The sequence below is a fragment of the Rhinoderma darwinii genome, chromosome 5, assembly GCF_050947455.1.
Source record: "Rhinoderma darwinii isolate aRhiDar2 chromosome 5, aRhiDar2.hap1, whole genome shotgun sequence".
Lineage (NCBI taxonomy): Eukaryota > Metazoa > Chordata > Amphibia > Anura > Rhinodermatidae > Rhinoderma > Rhinoderma darwinii.
Genome location: NC_134691.1, coordinates 9,252,681 through 9,277,955, shown reverse-complemented (window position 1 = coordinate 9,277,955; position 25,275 = coordinate 9,252,681). Strand labels below are relative to the sequence as shown.

Below are 25,275 nucleotides of genomic sequence, written 5' to 3'. Positions count from 1 at the left end.
ATTCACTACATTTCCCATGCAGAGGCAGTTGCAGGGGAAAAGTCTGGCCTCGCCGCAGCTTCTCCTGGCAAAATCAACTGTTTGTCTGAGTCTCGGGAGCCAGCCCTACAGCGATCATCTGAAGGAGTTGGTCTGTGATGTAGCCGTTTCGGGGTAAGTTCACACGCAGCTTGCGGTAAATCTTATCCTAATCCTGTATTCTGTGCCAATCACAGGCTGCAGAGGTGACATGGGATGAAACATCCCAGGGCTGTGATTTTTCGGACAGAAGGTGCTGCAGGTTCCGGATCGGATACACTGCGTGATTTTTACGCAGCGTATCTGACCCGTGGAAACCCTGCCTTACAGTTCCACTTTGTCCATGTTAAAAGGTTTACAATTTTATTGTGGAAATAGCTTTTTGAACATAGCCAAAAATGAAAAGATATAGATAAAATAATAATAACAGCAGTAGTAATAATAATATTGATGATGATAATAATAATAGTAATAATAATAATACTAAATTAACAAAATACTACTACTAATTCTAATACTGATTATAACAATAAATAACAATAATAATAAAAATAGTGATAATAATAATAAAATACGTCTAATAAATTGAATGGAAATTTTTTGGTGCGTATAATTATAAAATACTGTCTATATATTTCATACACAGCTCTAGCTTTATATTAAGACAGAGATTTTCAATAATCTGTCAAACAATTATTATTTTTTTCTCCAAAATTCAGTGCAGAGGGTATTAAACATCTCAATACCACGGCTGCAATTTTACTATCTTTTTTTTAACCAATATATATATAAAGAATACAAAAAATATGATATCAGTTTTGCACTAATTAGTAAATAAATATGTTATAAAATAAGGTAAGATATCATAATAAAATACACTTGCCTGTTCTCCCTTAAGTCCTTCCATTTGAACCTACAATAAAACAACCAGTTTGCATGAGTGTTTTCCCCTTCAATTATTTCCAGAGTTATCTTTTTTCAAATTAAGAAATATTCTACATAATGCCGAAAAATTTATAAAATTTTTACAATGTCCTTACAACATTTCCAGGTAATCCAGGGGACCCTGCTTCACCCTTTCCACCCTACAGCAAAGAAGAAAATGACAACGTTTACACAGTACAGCTATAGATTTTGATTATTGTTTCATTGGATTAAAACATTTACATCTATAATAAAAATGATTAAAAAAGAAACATATTTTAAAAAAAAATATTTTTTTCAGTTGTCCTCTTAATCTTACTTAATTTCTTAATGTCATAAGAGATAAGTTTATTTAGTAATGTATCCCACCATCCCACATTAATGCAGAAATGAATACATTTTCCAATTAGCAGTCTAGAAAAGCTGGGTGTCTGGGTTTGTGAAAGCCGTAATGGTAACAATATTGGTTTTCAGGTTTGTTTTTTTCTAGAAATTTGCTAAATAGAGATTAGCAAATTTGCCAAAATGCATTTTGTGTTCAATTCCGTTATATCATTCGTCCAAATCGGTTTGGGCCAAATAAATTAGCCGTGGATCGAATGTGACCCGATTGCCTTAAAAACTTGTGTCTGACTCTCAGTCTTTTAAAACGGTATCCAACCTCTTTCAAGCTCCTAAGATTTATGTACCATGCACCATATATATGTGGCAGGTGGTCCAGTTCCTTAAAGTCAGCACCAAAGTATAATGACAGTGTCAGTTTAAGCTTCCTGCCCAAGCTTTATCGAGCAGCCCTATGTCGGATGCCAGGCAGTCAGAGATGACCGAGGACCCTGCAGAGAACACAGGTAGGCATTGACGATTAAAAATAAAAAGTCTATTTAAGGGTAACACTATATTATTACCCTAAAGAAAATTTGTATAAAAACATCTGTTTTCTACAACTTTTTTAAACTATGTCTCAGAATTCTAAAAAAGAATAAATTATGTGTACAAAAATGAAAGAAAGAAAAGAAACCTTCATTCTTCTGAAAAAAAAAATTATCACAAAAATCACATCACTATCCCCATAAATAAAAGAGTTATAGCCGTGGGCACTAACGTGTGCTAAAAAATACCGTCTGGTTCTGAAGACTCAAAATAGTCTGGTCCTGAACCGGTTAAATCGGCACATCATTTTATACCTATAGTAAACATGACGTGGTGTTCAAAGGTGGTGATTCGTTTTAAGGATTAATGTTTCTATTTTTATGGTAAGTTATTAGTAATATTTTTAAGGGTGAATCAAGGACAAAGCAAATAGGTGCCCAGTTCTGCATCAGCCATGTCCCAACCCACTCAAAACAAATGAACGTTGGATGAGGTACAGGACATGGTTATTTACTTTTCTCTTTCCAAACCAATTTGTGCTAAAAACCAGGATAACCTTTGTAAGTTAAAGGGACGTCTGAATTCATAATAAATGGCATAACCTATAAGGACAGGCATTTGTCTTTGAGTAATTGTGAGTGGCACTGCCATGGGGTCCACACTTACCCTGTCTCCTTTCAGCCCCTTTAGACCTGGCATTCCAATGCTGCCCTTTAAACCCTGCAATGAACAAGATACATAAAGGTGAATAATCTGCCTAGGCTCATTTATTTAGCACAGAAAATTGTTGAAATGTTAAAATTATATAAAATATTCATAGAATAATTATTTCCTGAACAAACGTCATTATTAGTGCAGAATAACATCACTCACCTCTTTTCCTTCTAGACCTGGCTTTCCTGGAAACCCGTCAATACCTCTGTCACCCTATGAGATATAAATATAGTAGGTTACACATAGATCTGGCATGTTCTACTAAGATAAGGAAAAGTCCTAAAATACAAAATCAGAGCGGTAACATAAAGCTCCGGAGCCCCAATGAAAAATCTGTAACAGGGCCCGTCATTTATGTGTGCCATTTATATTAGTACTGTCTTCTTATGTAGCCCCTCAGATACCAAGGTCTGGATTTGACTGTACCCCAATAGTTACACCCCTGGCTACATTTGTGAAATTTTAAGGGATACTATAATTAAAACCCTATAACATGGGGGCATCTTACAAATGTTCCTATCAAGTTGAATTAGGGTGACTACTTAAAGAGGACCTGTCACCTCGCTTGACAAGTCAGTTTTAGAAAATAATTGTATTACCTCCCCATGAAATAACAAATCGTGAAACGTCTTTTTTTTTTTGTTAGAACTCTACGTTCCTCTGTTATTCCTCCTGGAAATGTATGAATAAATTAACAACCAGATGTTACTAGTTGGGGGTGTGTCCGTACACAGACTGACAATGTCCAGTCAGTGCTGACAGAGTGAGACTGTGTAGAGACACACCCCTTTGACAAAGGGAATGGTAACACCCAGGTGCCAATATATTCATACATTTTTAGGGTATGTTCACACGAGGGCGTCCGTTACGGCTGAAATTACGGGGATGTTTCAGCCTGAAAACATCCCCGTAATTTCAGCCGTAACGGCATGTGCAGGCGCTTGAACGCCGCGTCCACTACGGCCGTAATTAGCGCTGCTATTCATTGGAGTCAATGAATAACGGCTCCAATTACGGCCAAAGAAGTGACAGGTCACTTCTTTGACGCGGGCGTCTATTTACGCGCCGTCATTTGACAGCGGCGCGTAAATTTACGCCTCGTGTGAACAGACAAACGTCTGCCCATTGCTTTCAAAAACGCCCGAATTACGTCCGTAAATAGGCCGTGTGAACATACCCTTAGGAGGAATAGCAGATTGACAGCACAATGCTGAGTTCTAAGAAAATATGTTCCAGGATTGTTATTTTATAAGGAATACAAGTATTTACTAAAACAGACATGTTAGGAAAAGTAACAGGTCCTCTTTAATGCCTCCTCTTCAAGGCACCAATAAAGGGAATGGTAACTTGCTAACCACAAAGGCCCCTCCCCTTTAAGGGAGCCCTCGTAGCCATTCAGTAAAGTCTGGAAGTGATCACATGACACATTTCCTTTCAGTCCTGCCTCAATGAGCCCTCTATAAAAAAAAAACAGATGGGCTTGATTGCCCTCCTCACTCCCCCTAGGGGGTCGTATTGCATCCACTACTTCAGTTTGTCAGTATATGGGTCAGATGCCCTTAATCTGACAGGATCCTGTCCTGATGATATATACCCTTTAATTAACTATTATACTATGGTGCCAGATCACTAGGGCTGCACATTTCCAGTTACATGAAATTTAATTTAGTCTCATGGAATTGGATTTGCATGTTGTTTATGTATTTGCTCAGTTATATGAATATATAATGAATTCTGAATGAGTTCTGGGCACACTATACAAATATTCAATCAACTTCATTATTAATTAGGCCTCCAGGATGCTGAAACAGCATTGTGCTTCCAAGTAAACGTCTGTCATCTAGAAGAGCTAAAACCCCACATGGCAGCATTATGTAAACCTGGTGGGTTTTTTTATTATTATTTTGTTTGCTGTAAAAACTTTTTGCATAACCCTAGAATTTTTTTTTTAAAGAAATATGGAGTTGTGAGGCGTTTTAGGACCATGAGAAAGTTTATGTAAGTACTTGAAAACTTGAAGTAAGCATGACAGTGGACCGACGACATTGTGGCTGTCCCCAGATTGGAAGAACTTGGACAAATAGATACAAGATCAGTCGGGAATTAAAAATCCATTATTTGCCAGCAAAGATACAAATCTCTACATGAAAGATCTGGAACAGAAGAAGATGTAGCAGAGCTAAATCTGTCATTCAACTTTTTCTAGCTGCATTGCTTCAGGACTGTGAGAACTCAAAAAGTTATGATCTCAGTCATTTTTTATGTAGTCCTATGAAAAAACACAGATCATATTACCACCATGCCAGCTGCTACTAATTCCGGCAGTTCAATGTTCACACGTGGCGCTTGCCAGATCTTTAAAAAAATATATGAAGTTATTTTCCTCATTTTTACAAAGGAGCAGCAAAAACTGTGGTAGAAAATTCCCTTACCGGTTAGGAGGCAGCGGTATGCTGCAAAGTTTGACATTTATCCCTTTCACTGATGGAAATTTGGATGTTCAGATAGCAAGAGGATTTTTTTTTAATGTTTTTGCTTCCCCACTTTCCAACAGACATAACATTTTGTTATTTTTACGTCGACACATCTGTATGAGGTCACACATCTGTATGAGGTCTTGATTTTTGAGAGACGAGCGGTAGTTTTTTTAGGCAACTTAACTTTTCTTATGGGAAAAATGTAGAAAAAAAATTAAATTCCTTGATATTTTACTCAATTTACCGATCATCATAACTAATTTGAAAACTATATTGTACAGGTTATTACGGTGACAGGGATGTCAGATATGTCTGTTACTTGCTGTTTTATTATGTGTCTTTAATAAAGTTTATTATGTGCTAATTGTAATTTTTTGGCGCCGTTCATTTTTAGAAATGTGACCTTTCCTGAAGAATAAGTTAAATAAAACATTATTTTGTCCCATTAGGGAACTTTACTTTTTCTCCTTTTTTTTTTTTGTACCTATAATGTCCTGGTATATCTTTGTATATCCCTCTATTTCAGAACATTTTGCCTATCAACTATCATAATAATAATAATAATAATAATAATAATATTGAGACATTGAGGCAGAGAGAATCCTCTCATAGATAACAGTGCAGCCTGTGCTTCCTGAGAATGTTCCTGCTTTCCATTCAGCAGGTCCTAAATTAAGACCGGCAGAAATTAGGTAATAGGAGATTTCACAATTAATGAAATAAAAATAACAATTTGAGCATCAGAGAAGTTTCGGGGGCCACTACCCAATCCTGTAGAAGCGCCGGTGTTTAGTATAATACCAACACAGCATCGTCCTGTGTAGTTTCAGTGTTGGAAAAACTGAACAGGAGTTAAATATAGACAGCAGTGGCCCCACCCTCCTTCAGTGGTCCCCGGCATTAGCCCAACCTTGCCGGGCACAGGCCCTGGGGTGAAGTTTAATGTGCCAGGTCTCCTTTTGCAAACAGCAGTGCGGGAGAGCTTCTGCTGCAGCCAGTTGCCTTACAGCGAGAGACAGGTTGGGGAAAAGGAGGAGGGCGATGGTTTTTCTATGGGAACACATACAACATTTCTTTTTTTCTACATTTAGAATTAAAAGTATTCATTTTTACGATATAGAAATCAGACTTGTCCTAAAAGTGTGATCATTGAGGATAATGTTAAGGCTACTTATATATAATTTCTCCGGGGTTATATAAATCCTGTATAAACTGTATATTTGTGACCCAATGATTCCACTAGGAGCTGTCATCCTAAATTGCTGTCATTTTCCCTGGTAAACAGACCGTTCATTATCTGTTATCAAAGACAAAGAAAAGATTCTCTGTATAACAAGATCATATTGTAATAACGACACTGCAAATTCTTAAAAATTGTGAAAAAATGGGCGAGACCCCTGCAGAAATGTTAAATTAATATAATGGAATGCCGACTGCTGAATCTACCTGTGCGCCCAACATACCTATCATTGTCTCAGTGCAGCCACCCCTGGGCTCTCCATAGCGGTGCATTCGCCGAGTCTGCTACTTCTTAAAGAGACAGTCCTATGTCAGCTGGTATTTTCTCAGCCTGTGGCTAACTACCTCTGATTACATAAACCTGCTCAGAACTGCCAAAATCTGGAATATATATTACACTGCCACAGATATAGTACACTGTACACAGATGAGCCGCAGCAGGTTGTAGCGTGAGACAGAGATGTGGTCAGGAAGCAATCCAAGTTTGGTACAGAAATAATCAGCAACAGGTTATAAAGAGGCAGTGAGGTGGTCAGAAAACAATCCAAGCTCGGTATAGAGATTAGCAGAGACAGGTTGTAGCGTGAAACTGAGATGTGGTCAGGAAACAACCTAAGTTCAGGACAGAAATAAGCAGCAACAGGTTGTAAAAGAGGCAGAGACGTGGTCAGGAAACTATTCAAGTTTGGTACACAGATAAGCAGCAACAGTTTGTAGAGAGGCAATAAGGAACTAGACTAGAGGCAGGAAGCTCAATAGTCTGGCAAGGGGAAAGTGCAAGGGCCAGGCGTATATAGGAAGCCAAAAGGGAGAGACCAATGAGGAAATCAAGCCAAGGAATCTCAAGCGGCAAGAATCAAGAGAACAAAGACTATAGATTCAGCATTGGAGCTGTCCAACATTTCGGATAGCTCAACAAGAAGAGCTACTGCCTCACGCACAGGAATTTGTGGATTCTAATTCTGACAGTGTGCCTCTAGACAGTACCAGTCGCAGTAAAGCCTCAGACAGTGCCAGCCTCAGTGTGACCTCTGTACATAGCATTACACCGTGTCACCCCTATATAGTGACAGACAGTGTGACCCTTGCACAGTACCAGCCCTAGTCTAACCACCGTGCAGTTTAATGCACAGTTTACGTCCCGTAGAGTGCCAGATATGTGGCCCATGTACAGTACCAGCCACAATATGCCCTTAGACAGTACCAGCCACAGTGTGACCCCAGTACAATTCATGTACATAGTGCCAGTAAGCGTGCCTCATGGATAGTGGCAGCGATAGTTTAACTAGCTTACAATGCAATACACTGTGTATGTCCTATTTAGTGCCATAGTACAGTGCCAGCCATAATGTGGCTCTTATACAGCACCAACCACCATGCACCTCCCATACTGTACCAGCCACAATGTGCCCCAGACAGTACCAGCCACAGTGTGACCCCATGTGCTAGCCTCAATTTGTCAACAAAAACCAATGCTAATGCCCCCTAGTGCCAGGTATAGCCCTAGTGCCTGCTGTGAAGGGTTACAGCAAATGTCCTGCATCCACGAAGGAGTTAAATGGCGACTGAATTATTTCTGCCAGGTAAAGTCACACAAAGTGACAAATGTGATATGTAGTGATGTCAGGGCACCATTCTCAATGTAACAAAGGCAAAAACTAATTCCCGACCCCAGTGATGTGTGATAGCACAGTAGTAGGAGACATATTACTCCTCGGAGCCGGAGCTCGTCCAGATTCTTACACTCTTCCTTCAAGGTGTCTTGCAGATCATTGGAATAGTGATTGAAGTTCGGAGACACCTTCCGACATCTGAATTACCGCAGGTCCGGAACGGCGATTGCAGCCACTTCTTATGTTACTTTTGAAATGAGTTTGTTGCAATTTCTCATAAGATTAAGAGGAGAGAAGTTAATGACTTATTGATATTTCATAAAGTTCCTTTAATTCTGTTATTGAATTTTTAATAAAAGAAAAGACAAGAAGGCCAAGTGTAATGAACTTAATGATGGTTATAATAATTCATTGTAAGCACAAGGCTCATCCAACTTCATGAGCGTAAATTCAGACTATAGGTGTAGCAGAGCTGAATTTGTTTTTAAAATGTGTCTTTTAACTATCTGAGATAAGATAATGCAGTATGTTTACCTGTAGTCCTAAACAGGGTCAGGCTTTACGGGGATGTAAAATAGGCAATTGCCCAGGACCTTTGATGGGACATCAGAGTAGAGGTCTTCTGAAAGCAATCTAAGAATGGAGTTTATAAACCTTCACTCTCCTGGATAACCAGGGGCCACACCATAAAAGGTATATGGATATCAAAGATAACGGTCCCTCGTGGGCGGGTAATGCGGGGCTATTTTGTGGAAGTATTCTAGCATAAATATTTAGGTAAAAGTGAATATGTATCAAATATTTATGTCATTATCCACAGATCGTTTTTTTGTGAGATCATAATGAGCTATGCCAAATGGCAAACTAAGCTCTGCTACATCTGTATGGTACAAAAGGAACACGTCACCATGACAGGTTACTTTTAGAACAAAGTTTCGGTGCAATGTCCTACTAAAGTGGGCCAAGAAATGGTCCCTCAAATTATAATTTGTGGTCAAGAAGTCTGGAACCACCCTGATGACCCAAGGTAGGCTTCCAATGTAGACCCAATATAGACCCTCCTGCTCTGCTGAATGTCTGAGAGGGGGAACATATAGCGCTGATGGGAATCATCTTAACAAGATCGGTCTTGATTGGCACTGTGAGAGGTCACTTAGTGAGGGAAGGGGCTTTTTAAATATATGTTTCTGTACTTATACAGTAATAGAGCACATAGTTCTGCCTGTGACTCAGTCCTCACTGTCTGTTCACTCTCCCCTGGTTCTGCACCGGAGGAGGCATCGATAATGGACAGGCCACAGCTGCATGCCGACAGAAAAAGTATTCACGCCAACCCAAGAGACACCCAGGGGACCTGTTAATTCTGGCATTTTCTTCTCAACAAATTATCTATTCTCAGAACGTCCATATTTAGCTCCAGAGAATTAAAGCAGCAACTGTTGCCTTTTCCAAAGAGCCGAAGCTGCTATAGACCACAGTGAAGCCGCTCGTACCTTATAGGAGAAGGAACCAAATGACAAGATACAAAGTAACGACCTGATCAGCTGTAAATATGATGATACAATAATTAAGCTCCCCAGAGATGTAGAGATAACGGTGTTGTGTCGTATGGATTGTTACAATGTTACTATGTTGTACAAGTCTTCTCTTGTGAAGTTGTTTCTTATTCACAATTGTTACTTGGAAGCTTCTTCAGCGGTGTCCACCTTTTCTAGATCCCATACAGTAACATTTCTGACAAATGCTTATACAGTGAGCAAGAAATATATATATTTTTTAAAAGCTATATTGGTTGTCAAACCAGCTTGATGGCATGAGCTGATTTAAGGATTTATATTTATGGTCATCATAAAATGACATATTATTTAAATTATATACATTTTTGGAGCAAAAATGATCTGCTGATACTTGCTTTTTTCTGCAGCTAAATTTTCAACTTTGCTGTGTAGACTGGGACATGGTCAGAAGAGTCATCTCATTACCATTAGAAGGCAGAGTTAATATAATCTCATTATTATTAGAGGGCAGGGTCTGCAGTGTCATCTCATTATCATTAGAATGCAGAGTTAACATTATAATTGTATTATTATTAGAGGGCAAGGCAGCATAGTCTTATCATTAAAGGGCGTGGTCAGCATAGTCATCTCATTTTCATTAGGGGATGGAGTCAACGATGTCATCTTATCATCATTAGAGGACAGGGTCAGCAGAGTCATATCATTATCATTATAGTGCAGGGTCAGCAGAGTCATGTCATAATAGTGTAAGCAAAGATATCTCATTAACAGAGTGTAAGCTCAGCATAGTTAGCGCATTATCATTAGAGTGCCGGGACATCAGAGTCATGGCATAATTAGAGGGCAGGGTAAGCAGAGGTATCTCATTATTCTTAGAGGGTAAGGTCAGCATAGTCAACTAATTGTCATTAGAGAGCTGGGTTAGCAGTGTCATTTCATTATCTTTAGATAGCAATGGATTTAATGACAGATGACGGTACATTGTACTGTTGGAGAGTTTTATAAAGCAGGATTGTAACACTATACACTATATACAAAGATAAGGTTCTGTATGCAGCTCATCTGCCACTCTCTGGGAGTTGATCAGTAACTCTTTCTGGAGACTGTATTAGTCTATGGACATTTTTCTGACAATTAACTCCCATTCATTGCAGGTGCAATAAAGCACACACAACCTTCTTTACTGTCTATAAAGTCAAAACAGGAAGCAAGTGTATCTCCAAAATGGCCGCCCCCTAAGAAAGTTAACAAAAAATAAGAATGGAGAGAACTAAAAAAAATGATGGTCCATTCATGATGCATCTATAGCTCCACTATTTACCATGGACAGAACTTTAGCAGATTCAGTCTACGATCCAGCAAGCTACAATACATCAGAACTAATGAAAGGGAAATTAAAGGGGAACTCGAGAACACAGTTGTTCATAACTAAATTGTAGGTATTGTTTTATTTTTTTATTTTTGTTTTCTTGTTTTTTATATCTGAATAGGTCCAACATTTTGTGTTAAATAATTTCAAAATATATTTTCATAGGAGTCGGAGGTTAATTTTTTTGATACGCATATCCCCAACTTCCCTTCACACAGACATAGAGTTACGTGATAAAATTCTAGCTGCCGGAAGCTACCACTAGGGGGAGCTTCTGAGCTTACTGTAGACGTACTTCAACCTCAGCTGTATAATTCTGTATGCAGTGAGCTCCCCCTAGTGGTAGCTGCAGGTAGTCAGAAATGTATTATGCTACTTTATGGCTATGTAAAAAAGCTCCAGAGCATTTGGAGCTCTTTAATGGAGCTCTGGCCCCTTTAGAGATATATTATGTAATTAAACAAAACCTATTAAACCTATTTAGATGAAGAAAGTAAAACATTTTGCTATAAATGGTTCAAAATAGTGGTATATGTTCATCCATAGGGCTGCACACTTCCCATCAAGTTTTATTAATCTCCCCCCAATACTTCCCAGGACATTAGTGCTTACCCCCTCCCCCATCAGCCATTGTCTTTCATTAGAGGCTTAGGTCTGAGTAATATTCCCACAATTCACTTCCTATATTTAATTGGGAAATCCGATTTCTTCATCTGTTTGAAGTGAATGATATTATTCATATAAAGAAACAGGAGATCCCTTTGATTTGTATTTGATGTTTCATTGAATTGAGTCATTTTTGCCGCCCACTACAACTCTCCCTATCTCCAGTGGATTAATCATCCTCCTCCGGGACCAGACTGCCGCTAGATATGGCCCAGCTCTGCCGGAAGCCATGAACTGACAACGCCAGGGGCAGAGGGCGTGGGTGAAGACAGAAGATACGGCTGCCAGGTTTATGTAGATAGAGTTCTGAGAACTGCCGGATAATGGAGGATTTGTCGTCGTGTTATAGGGACGTATCCAGCAGGAGACATATTATAATTCAGTTTAGTTGTTTATCTGTCTGGAAAAGCTGGACAACTATATGGGAGCAAGGAGGTATTGAGTTCAGAATTCAGGGAAAGCTGGGTGGGAGTTGTAATGGCAAATGTATTGGTTGTCACCCAGCTTTGCCATTAAACCATATAAATGCAAAGTGAGTGAACAGAATTGATACAGATTTAAAGGGGTCTTCTGCATACCTCCCAACTGTTCAATTATTAGCGGAATTGTCGCAAATGGGGAGGAGCTTATGCAAAAATCTCCAAATTGGGCATTCCCAGGTGGTTTTGTGGGTTTTTCTGGACACATCAAGGGCCGGGTGTTTTAACTGTCATGCAAATTAGGATCAAATTTTGGGAGGTACAGTATGGTCTTCCCACCATCAGTTCCACCAATGAAGGAGCTGCAGCACTAGTTAAGAGCTGTGGCTTCTCCACTATGAGGGTAAAAATTCCGAAAGGGCATTAGTCCCTTGGTTCAGGTGATAAGTGGAGGTCCCACATGCCGGATCTTCACCGATCATGTGGTGATCGCAACCCTAGCAATAAGCTTTAACTTGATATAATGGTAATACCCCTTTAAGAGTGTTGTATGATGAAGACAACTGCTTTCCATATGCCCCCTTAGGGCATACTGTATGGACATACTTGGAACCGCCTTCTGGTAGAAATAGTCAAGAGTTTCTAACAAAGCGATGTATTCAGCTGTGATAATTTAATAGAGTTCAGAGACATTTTTTATTTATTTCGATAGTATTATTAGTATTATGGTGAAAGTATAAGATTTCTCTCAGTCCACCAGAGGGCAGTAGTGATCTATAGACTCTAAGGAGCATTTTTGATGTGTACTATATAATAAAACGAAATAATTTATTCAGCCAAGCTGTTTAACTATCAAATATTACAACATTTTTGTGAAATGCGATGAATTCGGATCTGCTCAGTGACACGTTGTTTTTTCCCACTTTAACCCTTTAAACTTAAACGTAAAGGTAATACAATTATATATAAAGGAGTCGCCAAACTTTCTAAAGGCAACCTCTAATAAGAGATTATAAAATGTAGCAATTTTCTTTCATTAAACATGTGAAACCTTCTTTTAGTATTCTATTTCTATGCTGATATGTGATCATTTAAAGTTACAGGCCTAAATCCTGAGACTGCACTACTGAGAGATCCTGATGTTCCCTTCTGATTTGTCAGGTGCACCAGATTTGGATCCATACAAGGTCTCAATACAACACTGCATTGGAGAGAAATTAGTATCTCAATAGTGCAGTCTCAGGATTTGGGCCTGTAACTTTAAATGATCATATCATGATTTTCATTCTTTTCATACACTTAAAGGGATTGTCTAATCAGAGCCGACACCTTTCAGAATGCAGACCCTGGGGCGATCAGCTGGGCCCAACTCCCATTTATTGCATTGCAGTATAAAATGGCTTTATTGTAGTATTGCATGGCAGCCTAATAGATGAATGGCCATTCTTGTAATACAAGGACGATTCGAGTCCGCCAGAACTGACTCATGGAGGGGACTCTCGAGCAAAGTGATGATGTCTATATCCCATAATAAGGCAAACGACAGGAGTTATCTTCATGAGACAATCCCTTTAAGGGGCTTGTGTAAATTATTTCTCTCTTAATGCTGTCAACAAACTGTAGGAAAAAGGCAATGCCCAAAAAAAATTATCATTATTAGATTTATTTGACCCTCCCCCTTCAACAGAATTTATTATGATGGAGGAGGAGTCTATTGGAGAGATCAACTTCCAGCATCTGCTACAGCACCCATGAATTACCGGCAACTCCCTGCTTTCCTTGCGATGTGTGTCCCCAGGCAGTGCAGCAGCTCTTGTAAGAACTGAGTTTTGTCTTCGCCTCTATTATTGCTGCTGTATTGCTATACATCATACCAGAGATCATGCACATACGAGTATGGGTGTGTTTGCTACTTATTTTTTTCCCCCTTTTACAGGCATGTGCAGAACTGCAGTACCAGGTAAAGCCACAATGTTTGGTGTAGCACAACGGCCCCTTAGTTCTGCTGATTAGCGAGGGTTCCAGTGGTCAGACCAGCATGGATCATACATTGATAGGCCCTCAGCTGAAAACCTTTTAAAAAAGCCTAATATTTTTTTTTCTTGCAATACCACTCCTTACCACTTGGCGTGCCACTAGGGGGAAATATGTCCATAAGTAACGCTGGAAACAAAGATAGGTTTTCCAGGCAAACACAGGACCACACTTTAGAGAGCCACACTGAGTGGTGGAGCACTGTGGTCCCTTGTTTCTGCTGATTAGTGGGGTTTCCAAGGGTCGGACCTGAATCGATCATACATTGATTGGCCCTCAACTGAAAACCATTTTAAATTGTTTAATATATATTTTTGTTGCAATGCCACTCTTGACCTCTTGGTGTGCTGCCAAGGTGAAATATGTCCATAAGTAATGCTGGAAACAAAGAAAGGTTATCCAGGTAAATGCAGGACCACATATTACAGAGCCACACTGAGTAGTGGAGCACTGCGTCCCCTTTGTTCTACTAATTAGGGGGTTCCCAAAGGGTCGAACCTGCACCGATCATACATTGTTAGGCCCTCAACTGAAAGCCCTTTTAGAGAGTTTAATATATTTTCTTGCAATGCCATTTCTGACCTCTTGGTGTGCTGCTAAGGTGAAATATGTCCATAAGTAATGCTGGAAACAAAGAAAGGTTATCCAGGTAAATGCAGTTTCACACTTTAGAGAGCCACACTGATTGATGTAACGCTGTGCCCTTTGTTCTGCTAATCAGTGGGGTTCCCAAGTGTCGAACCTACACCGATCATACATTGTTAAGCCCTCAACTGAAAACCCTCTTAAAGGGTTGAATATATTTTTCTTGCAATACCACTCCTAACCACTTGGTGTGCTGCTAATGTAAAATATGTCCATCAGTAACACTGGAAACAAAGAGACGTCATCCAGGCAAATGCAGAATCACACTTGAAGAGCCACCTAGTGGTAACATTACTTAGTGCAGCATTTCCCATATTTTTTTGCTTCTTGCAGTAAAATAAATGATATTCATTAGCAGCAGTGCAATTTGATTCTTCTCTATGTATCATGAATGTTACTGTGTTCTTTCCACTGGGAACAATTATATCTCTACACATAATTTACACTTAAAGACTTTTGACATTGTAAGGTCATAAGCTAATTGACAATATTTGATAGAATTATGGATATAAATAATTTGCATAAAAATTCCCATCCAGCATTTGTGGCTTGTCTCGTTCCGTCGATCCATCACTCTCCCTAATGAATACGTATAAGACAATAATACTGTATTAAATTGTATTAATGTACCAACCGCGGATAATTCTGTTTGCAGAGCGTTATTTCCCAGGTGTATGTAACACTGCGGGGGCCCTGAGCTCTCCATTTATATTCCTTCCGATGATAATGGACTATCCTTACTTCTATTATAATGGATGAAGGTGTTTGTGTACTTTGGGCTGTTTCCGCTCATATTGTTTAATGAGAAATGAAAATGTTTCAGTGAAATTCGAAGACGCGTTGTAATGCATATAGAGACTAATCAAATTGACGGCTTTATAACATATTTCAGCATTACGTTCTCCCGCTAATAGTCTCCCTGCAGATTCATAATAATTTATTGGGGAATAAGATGTACTTCGGTGTAATTAGATCTGGGGAAACGATGTTCTCGGAACGATGTAAAAATATATGGATCATTCTAAATTTAGATCGCGGGTGTTAAGTGATCACATCTGATTGTAAGTGATTAGCCAATTTTTCTAGACACTTTCGAAACTTAAGGTGTAAAAAGGGACATAATAAATTTGGTGTACAGAAGGTTTGTCACTTTTTGGGCTTTTTTGAGATGTAATTCTGGTAAATTTTTCCATGTAAATCATGGTGTGTATAAGTCCGGAGATGAAGGAGCCAAAATAGATGTTTTTGAATTTTTAAAGGGTTCTTCCCAAGTCACTAAGTGATGGCATATCGCTAAGATACGGTAGGCCATCACTCTCTGATCGGTGAAGGTTTGATTTCCAGGATCGGTGAAGAACCCCCACCGTTCCTGAGAATGAATGGGTGCAGCACTGGTTTACTTGAATGGAGCCGTGTTGTAGTTATCTGCAGAGACGGGGCCAGGTGCGCTGCTGTGCAGGGATAAACAGTCTTAAGGACCAATCTATAAACCCCTTCGCGCTGCAGCCATTTTTCGGATTTTCACTTTCGTTTTTTCCTCCCCACATTCCAAAAGCCGTAAGTTTTTTATTTTTCCATCTATATTGCCGTATGAGGGCTTTTTTTCTTGCGGGATGAGTTGTAGATTTTCACAGCACCATTTATTGTACCATATAATTTAGTGGGAAACCGGAAAAAAAAATATTTATGGGGTGGAATAGGGAAAAAACAGCAAATCCTCAATTTTTGGGTGTTTTTCTTATTTTTATATTTTACTACTTTTACAAGGAAAAATACAATTTGAATTTTGTCGCCATATTCTGAGAGCCATAACGTCTTTATTTTTCCGGCGATTTAGCGGTATGAGAGCTTATTTTTTGGGTGAGCTGTAGTTTATATTGGTACCATTTTGGGGTACATGAGACTTTTTGATCACGTTTGTCCGCTCCATTACCCCCACCCGACATGCGCCGTATATATACGGCAGATGTCGGGAAGAGGTTAAGGACCAATCTACTAATACTAGAAGTATATGATTGATACATAGTTAAATAAAATTATAGGTAGGTGTCCACTTAAAGGAGTTTTCCATTTTGGAAAATCTCTACTTGTTAGAAGGGTCTCTTGGCAATAAGCTGATCACAAAGCATCCTCCTGCTGGGACCCCCAGCGATCAGCTGTAATCTTTGGGGAAACCTGGCAGTAAGTGTTTTATTTTCCTGCAGCACCACTACAGGGGAAATTAAGCATTACACAGTGTCCATTCATATCAATGTGTTGTCTGTGTAATGCAGGACAGGACAGGTCCTCCAGAGAGAAAGACACTATTTGTATCCGCTCTCCACAAAAAGATGACGATCCTGAAATGAGGCCCTTCCTCTAATAAATCAGAATTCCCTAATAGGGTACATGAAAATGGCCTCAACTGTATGTCTTCACTTTGACATGAATTAAATCAGACCCGCCACACTTCGCGGTGGACACCTGCAGATCTCTACACACACATTGATATTCACCCAGCACTGGAGAGAGATTGAGATGGTCACTGCTGCCTAGCACTGGAACAAAAGGCACATTTTGGAATTTTTGTTTTTAAAACAATGGATTATCTGGATGGAAACTTTTTGTCTCCCTGCCAGAGTTGTCATTTAACTAATGTTGACTTATTACACAATTCAATACACCATTAATGGCCATGTTACAGTATTTTTCCAACCCCTTCAAAACATTTAAAACATGAAGATTTTTAAAATTTTCATGCAAATTGTGTAATTTCAAGAATTTTTGGAATTTCTTTCTAAATATTGTTTTCTTAAAAATATTTTCAATTATTTCAAATTTGACCAATTAACTAAATTACGTGTCAAGTGGACTGTTACCTTATCTCCGCGACTTCCTTTTTCACCTCGTTCTCCTTGTAAACCCTAGAGTAAAAAATAAAAATAAGCAAAATCTAGTTGGTAAATATAGGCGATACACTACATGGCCAAAAGCATGTGGACTCTCGACCATCACAACCATATGAGTTTGTTGGATATCCCATTCCAAAACTATGGGTGTTACTATAGAGTAGGGCCCCCTTTTATGGCTATAAGGGCCTTCACTCTTCTGGCAAGGCTCTCCACAAGATTTTTGAGTGTGTTTGTGGGAATTTGTACCTATTGAGCCAAAAAAAAAAAAAAACATTTTTGACGTCAGGCGCTGATTAGATATTGTAATTGTATGAGTATTTTGAGAATGACTTGAAAGTGGGTCAAAGAGCAACTCCTGTCATGCAATCCAGAACACTCCATTGTTACACCATGGAGTCTGTAGGTTGCTGAGAGAAAAGAAGTTGGGATGGGCTAAAATTAGTTTAACTGAAAAAAAAATACAATAAAACCTTGAATGTTCATGTTCTGGATAGCTTAAAAGGATGATAAATGTATGGTCGCTGGGGGCTCCACCACTGCTACGCCCACCGATCACTAGAACCGGAGGTCCAGCTCAATTCAATGTCTATGAGGCCGACTGGGACAGGTGAGTACAATGCTCGGTTGTTTAGTTCAGCCGCATAAACAATCAATGGAGCGGCTGTGGCGCATGCATCACTCTATGCAGTCTCCGCCTGTGCAGTGAGGAGGAACGGGGAGCTTGGGATCTCAACAGTGTATTTCATGAGATATCCCCTTTAACGAAGGACATGCCATAGAACACTTGTAAATGGGGAACAAAAAGTCAACCATACAGTGATTGCATGTAAAATCTCGTTAGTGAATTACAAAAACAATAGTTATGAACTTACAGGGGAACCCATTGGTCCAATAGCTCCAGGTGGCCCGCTGGGTCCTTCTAACCCCTACAAATGAAAAATAAAGAGAGAAACTTAACACAACTTTACAACAGATTAAATCAAGGCTGTAATAGAGAAAAAGAAAAAGGTGAAAGCACCCTGGGGCCACCACCAAACCCTCAGGACAATTCATAGTAGAGGCAAACTACAAGTCCCTTACACATCAACAGACTTGAGAACCTTTGTCCTGAGCACTGCATGGCATTGTTATTTGGTCTCTGTTATTTTGGTACTGTTTAAGGATAATATTTGAGTAGTGTATGAAAATAATTCTGAAATGTATGGAGGTATTATTTGCACATTGTATAAAAAAATTATATGTGAACTGCATGGTGGTATTAATTAAGCACTGTGTGGTGGTATTATTTGGGCACTGTATGGTGATATTATTTGGGCACCGTATGTTGGTATTATATGAGCACTGTATGGTGATAATATTTAGGCACTGTATGGTGATATTATTTAGGCATTGTATGGTGATATTATTTGAGCACTGTATGGTGATATCACTTGTGAACTGCATGGTGGTATTATTTGAGCACTGTACGGTGGTATTATTTGGGCACTGTATGGTGATATTATTTGAGCACTGTGTGGTGGTATTATTTGGGCACTGTATGGTGATATTATTTGGGCACTGTATGGTGATATTATTTGAGCACTGTATGGGGTATTATTTGAGCACTGTATGGTGATATTATTTGGGCACTCTATGGCGGTATTATTTGAGCACTGTATGGTGGTATTATTTGAGCACTGTATGGTGATATTATTTGAGAACTGTATGGTGATATTAATTGGGCACTGTATGGTAATGTAATGCCCACAGTCACTGACCGCCAGCAATTCCAACTTACCGGCAGCCGCGATCGCAGGCCTCCCAGGACTTGTCGGCGTCTCCTCCTCCAGAGACACCGGCATACACTGCTCTCTCCTCCTGCTGTGACTCCCACCACACACGTGCTCCCTCCCGTCTTACAGGGCCAGCAGGCGCACCTGCAACTTAGTCCCTGTCCAATCCCTACACACCCAGGACTTTAAAAAGGACTCTACCCACTTCCACCTTGCCTGAGAAATGTTGCGTACTCCCTACGTTTGTCTTGCAAATGGTTCCCTAGCTGTATCCTGTATCCCGTATCCTGAATCCTGTTTCCCGTATCCAGTATCTGTCTTTAGTTCTAGTGCCTAAGTCGAGTGTCATGGCAGTGTCATGGGAATATTATGTGAACACTATATAATAGTATTATTTGACAACTCTATGGATGTAGTATTTGAAGACTGCAGTATATATGTACTTTAAATAAAATGTATTACGTGAAATAGCTGGAAAAATGTGCAATTTTTTTCCGCAAATCTCCACCTGCTCATAGCAGTCGTATATTTGGTTTTCTGCCTCTCAGACAGTTCTGACTGTTGCCCAAGTCGAGCGTGCAAGTGTATGCGGGAATAGCTGTCGGCCGGTATGGGCATCTTAAGACTGGCATATTTCTTCTGCACAGATATATACAAATTCTGTGGTAGATATAGATGTTCCACTTTGTCTTACATCCATCTAACTTCTATTACTGTCTAGTGCCAAATACACATTAGATTAATAATTGACTCCAAAGTCATGTAGTTTTTCCAACAGAGACAATGACTGCTCAACCACTCCAATCAATAATGAATACGTTCAATTTGCACCTAGTGTTTGGTAACTCAGATTTTTTTTTTTAGTTAATGATTGGACTCAGATGAAGGTAAAATCAAATCTTAGGTCGAAGCTCAGAAGAGTTAAATACATTTCTCTTGTTCTCATTCTCTACATCAATTGTACATTCATTAGCTGGTCCATAGGAAAAACACAAAAAGACATAACAATGGGGTTACTTTTTGTCTTAAAACTTCTTAAATGATGTCCCAGGATTCTATTTTCATGTACATATAAGCTCTGTACATTATACATTATATTTTTATATTTCATTATTGTGCTCGGTTAAGTCACTCTGAATATTAAAAATGGTGGAAGAGCAGAAGGAGAATATTTAATTCATTGGTAATTGGAGGGTGTCTAGTATTAAATCCAGATGTTAAAGGGGTTTTCCAGGACTTTGATATTGGTGACTTATATGTAGGACACTGCAGGTCATCTAGCACCCCCATCGATCAGATGAATGAAGAGGCCATGGCGCTCCGGTGAGCGCTACGGCGTCTTCATTGCTTATCAGAAATAGCTCCATAGATTCGATAGTGGCTGTGCCTGGTATTGCAGCTCTTTGCAGCTCAGTCCCATTCATGTGAATGGGACTGAGCTGCAGTACCAGCCACTACTGAATGTACGGATCTGTGCTTGGTAAGCAATGAAGAAGCCACGGCCCCTTCAATGAACTTATCGTTGGGGGTGCTGGTAGTCGGACCCATACTGATCTGATATTGATGACCCATCCTAAGGATTAGATCATCAATATCAAAGTCCCGGAAATATCCCTTTAAAGATTTGCATGCACAGTCCCAGTATGCCTGGAACATGGAGTCCCTATAGGTTTATACTAGGAAACCGTGACCTTCTGGTGCCTCCATTAAGGACTGTATGATCTCCTAGAAGCAATGTTTCTCGTGGACAATATCTGTGTAATATGGCATGCCTTGAAACATATGAAATCAGATTTATGAATAGCAACAGTATGGCCCTTTAGTAATGTATATGTGTGCCATATTACAGATCTGCACAATACGATGACATGGCTGTGTGCATGGGCCATAACGCCACTAAATCAACATATATATATTAGATACAATGGAACCGTTTGCGACAAACGCTCAAAATTGCTGGAAAAATGGTCTTCTAGAGGTTTGGTTCTCTCAAATAAGAGGACCAATAAAAATAAGATATAATGGGATTGTAAAAAGGATCAAAGGTGGTCTTCTCAAAGATCTAGCAGTTGCTAGACTTCCTGTCTGGGTGACCACCATTTGAGTACTTGTAGCTAAAGTTATAAAATTTGACACAGGAAGTTCTGCTGCACAAGAGACTTCCTCTCATATTACTGCACAGACTTGTTTTAAAGTAATAAATCAATAACCAGAGGTTTACCTGTGGTCCTGGAGGACCCGCAACACCAGCTTCACCTCGCTCACCCCTGTTACCCTGCAAAATGAAATTTAATTATGAGTTGGAGGAGTCATTTTTAGCTTCTCTTAGTTTAGATTCTGCCCTGTGACCATAATCTGTCTCACTTCTGCTTCTCCCGGCCGGGTCTCGTAAGGTCTATATATATGGACTATAAGAAGGGCTCAGCCCCTTCCTCCCATGCCTGAGCGTTGTTGTCCTACCCAAAGTTTGTCTAAGCAACTGGTCTCCTAGTGTTTCCCAGTTCCCAGTGTTCCCCGTTCCTGTACCTGTTCCTGTATCCCGTGCTATCCTGATTTAGTGCCGTGCTGAGCTCAAGTCGTGCTGTGCTGTATACCACACCTGTCCTGCTACCCCATGCCTGACGTCTGCCTGCTGCCTAGTCCCAGCCGGACCTGTATCACTACTGTCCGAGCTGCCACAGGTACACTATACGAACTATAGACAGTAACCTGCAACCTCTTGGCCAGCTGCCATACCGTCAAGGTGGTACGGCCCAGTGAGTCCACGTACCCAACATAACAGACAAGATGTGATTTCTGAGGTGTACACAACTTGTATTCCACTTTTCAATGTCCCTATCTTCTGAAACCACTTTTGTCAGCCATTTTTTTCCACGGGAATGTTGTTGGCTTTTCTTACTCACCAAATTCAACTTTTATGTGAAATACCTTGACCCTAAAAGACTTGATTTTGAGTCTGGAACCTAAAATCTGCATGCAAAGCCCCTCCTGCCATATTTAAAGCGGCTGAGATCACAAGTTTTGCCCAAATAAAAGTGGAATTACTTACCTTTAATAGATCAGGCTACTTGATTTGTCACGTAGGACACAGTCCTGTTCCATAGAATTATGTGTGATTGTAACTACTACTTTCCTAACGTATTGTATATGATCAACACAATCAGGGTCGGATTGTCTCACCAGAGGATCTTCACGTGGGTCCATGTTCTAAATTAATAGGAAGGTCCAACCACAACAGGAACTATGAGGTTCTTCAGGACACAACCATACTAGTGGATCACTTGTCGCTAGGGTGTTTCTATTTGTTTTGGAATATAACCTAATTTGTAGTCCTTGACCTAGTAGTCCTTGTTGATGATAAGTCTCATGAGTGCATATTTAATAGCAAGATAACAAACATAATGGAATTACCCTCTCGCCTTTGGCTCCTTCTCTGCCGAATGGACCAGGAGGCCCAAAAGATCCCTGAAAATAAAGAATGTTATACAATGTAAGTCCCTTTAGTATAATGTGTCTACAATGTACAATTTATTGTAGGGGTGATACGTCCATACATTGATCTGCCCCGATCAGTCTTCAGATAATATTGGTGAAAGTTTTATCTATGGGGACACAGGTTCAGTCAAAGGCCGGATTGTGGCCGAAACGTTATATATTTCTCTATTACATTGCCTGATCCGAAAATTTAATATTTTCTTTGCATATTTAACCAGAGGAGTGCTTGAGTTTTATCTTATCAATATTAACGGGGTGGGAACCCCACCTACAGCACCCAGACCATTTTGCAGAGTGCCACAGATTTGATCTACAGTAAAGATATGGTAAATGACCATGAATCAAAAAAAGTATCAAACTCCATCTCCTCCTTCAATTTATGAGTGGATGCACATATAAGATCTATCGGCCAAATGACCTTCGTATAAACATGCATGCTCGACTGGGCCTAGCTTGCATGTTTATTTCAATGGAAAGAGAAAGACCCTGGCCGCTTGCAGTAAGCTCCACCACCTTGTCTGCTCCAAGTCTGTAGGGTATAGCTGGCCCTATCCACATTCCCCTGGTGCTAAGTCTTCCTGAACAGGCAAAATAGCCTTTTCCTGTTGCTGATCTTTATACATTTCTTGCTAATTGGTATTATTTTCTGCTTCACTTTATATTTTTGGCCCTGCAACAATGTGTTTTTGTTTGGCGCTTTTTGGGAGGTATTTTGTGCTGCACTTTATTTGGCGCTCCTAAGGAGGTATTTTGTGCTGCACTATGGTATTTGTTCGCTGCTTCTTGGGGGGTGGGTATTTTGTGTTGCACGTTGGTACTTGTTTGGCGCTGCTGGGGAGGTGTTTTGTGCTGCATGTAACTGTACTTGATATTGCTTTTCTAACTTTAGTTCTAATTTAATAGGTAACTTGCCTACATCAGCACTTTCAGGATCTCTGTACGAAGTTACTGCACACCGAGTGGCGTTAAATGATGAGTAATTACAAATAGTATATTGCTTTAAAAAAATATATAAATAAGATTTAACAACATAGTTGACTCCTTTTGTGCTTATTTTAATGGGGTATGGGACTCAGGAGGCAAATTTAGTTCATCTGAGTGTCCTTTTACATCTCTGGCATCAGTGTCCACCACTGGTAAAGCTTTGGCATCACTACAGTTTGGCTGGTTAGGCCTGAGTCAATAAAGTTTAGGCAGCCGGTATTAGAGTGTCGGTGGATCCTTACTTTTAATCTCAAGTGTATAGGCAGCTAAAAGAAGGGAAGGCTCATTATCTTCACCTTCAACCCTTGAGATCAATTAAATCCAAGATTGGGAAGTTAACTTTTTCCTCACCAAGAAGAGTCTCATCTGAACTTTCCCTTTCACAGTATTATACAGTACCATACACTTGGATCATTCTGGCCAAGGCTAAACTGGGCTATGGTTCTGTTTAATCTCCGTCTATATGGGTAGAGCGTAGATCTACATGGAAATAATAAAAAAATGTGTGCATTTAGTTATGCCTTTTACTTGGTGATCGACTAAACTGTATTGTAGAAAGGGAAAAACCAACTGTAGCTCTAACCCGCAGCACTGTGACCATAGAGAAGCAGTTCTAGAAATATTACTTATGACGGATAGTTGAACATATCTACTGACATAACTTGTGGTAGAGAACTAAATTTATAGTAAACTGTGCTTATAATGTGATATATATATATATATATATATATATATATATATATACATTACAATTTAACATTGTCTTTGCCCTCTACCTACCACGGTATTTAACAAAAAATAATTAAAAAAAAAGAGGTTATGAACCATAACACAGGATTTCACAATTTGGGTTATACCTTCTCTCCTTTCTCTCCGCGAATGCCTTGAAGTCCTTGTATTCCAGCCTCTCCCTGAAATATAGAAGCAGAAATTATTACATCGGAAGTAGAGATTTTATAATCCCCAAAACTTGCATATTTCTTATACGTATCTCACATCCAGCTACATCCTCATGAACCGGGTGAACTATACAGTAGTAAAGCAAAACTGGTAAGATATTTACACTGATTAATTATATGAAAGAATGAAGTCATAACAAACATGCATATCCATGGTACAAAGGACATACTACACCGCGTTCCAAATTATTATGCAAATGTTATTTTTCGCTGATTTTCCTAAATAGTCGATGCAAATGACAGTCAGTATAATCTTTAAGCATCAACCGTTGGAGGATAATGCAAATTTTATTGAACAAATCTCCTAATGATAACAGATCTTTTTTTAGAACTAAAAAACTCAAAATGCTTCACATTATTATGCACAACAGAGATCAAAACATTTTAAAGGTTGTAAAGAGACTAAAATGGTAATTTGTTGAATTTGCAGCATCAGGAGGTCATATTTACAGAAATCACAAGCTCTTTCAATCAAAAAAAACTTAGCAGGCCAAGTTACATGTTAACATAGGACCCCTTCTCTGATATCACCTTCACAATTCTTGCATCCATTGAATTTGTGAGTATTTGGACAGTTTCTGCTTGAATATCTTTGCAGGATGTCAGAATAGCCTCCCAGAGCTTCTGTTTTGATGTGAACGGCCTCCCACCCTCATAGATATTTTGCTT

The 25,275-nt window shown here is 39.4% G+C and overlaps 1 protein-coding gene across 1 annotated transcript in view; it reads right to left on the bottom strand.

The window, feature by feature from the left end:
- Positions 1–25,275, bottom strand: part of COL22A1 (collagen type XXII alpha 1 chain) — a 229,320-nt gene that overhangs the window by 144,161 nt on the left and 59,884 nt on the right. Inside the window, exons 10-18 of the mRNA XM_075827932.1 lie at positions 24,505–24,558; positions 22,580–22,633; positions 21,390–21,443; positions 18,269–18,322; positions 17,364–17,408; positions 2,686–2,739; positions 2,479–2,532; positions 1,059–1,103; positions 902–931 (exon numbers count right to left, since the gene is read on the bottom strand). Coding sequence (XP_075684047.1) covers positions 902–931; positions 1,059–1,103; positions 2,479–2,532; positions 2,686–2,739; positions 17,364–17,408; positions 18,269–18,322; positions 21,390–21,443; positions 22,580–22,633; positions 24,505–24,558 — 444 coding nt within the window. The remainder of the gene's footprint in view (positions 1–901; positions 932–1,058; positions 1,104–2,478; positions 2,533–2,685; positions 2,740–17,363; positions 17,409–18,268; positions 18,323–21,389; positions 21,444–22,579; positions 22,634–24,504; positions 24,559–25,275) is intronic.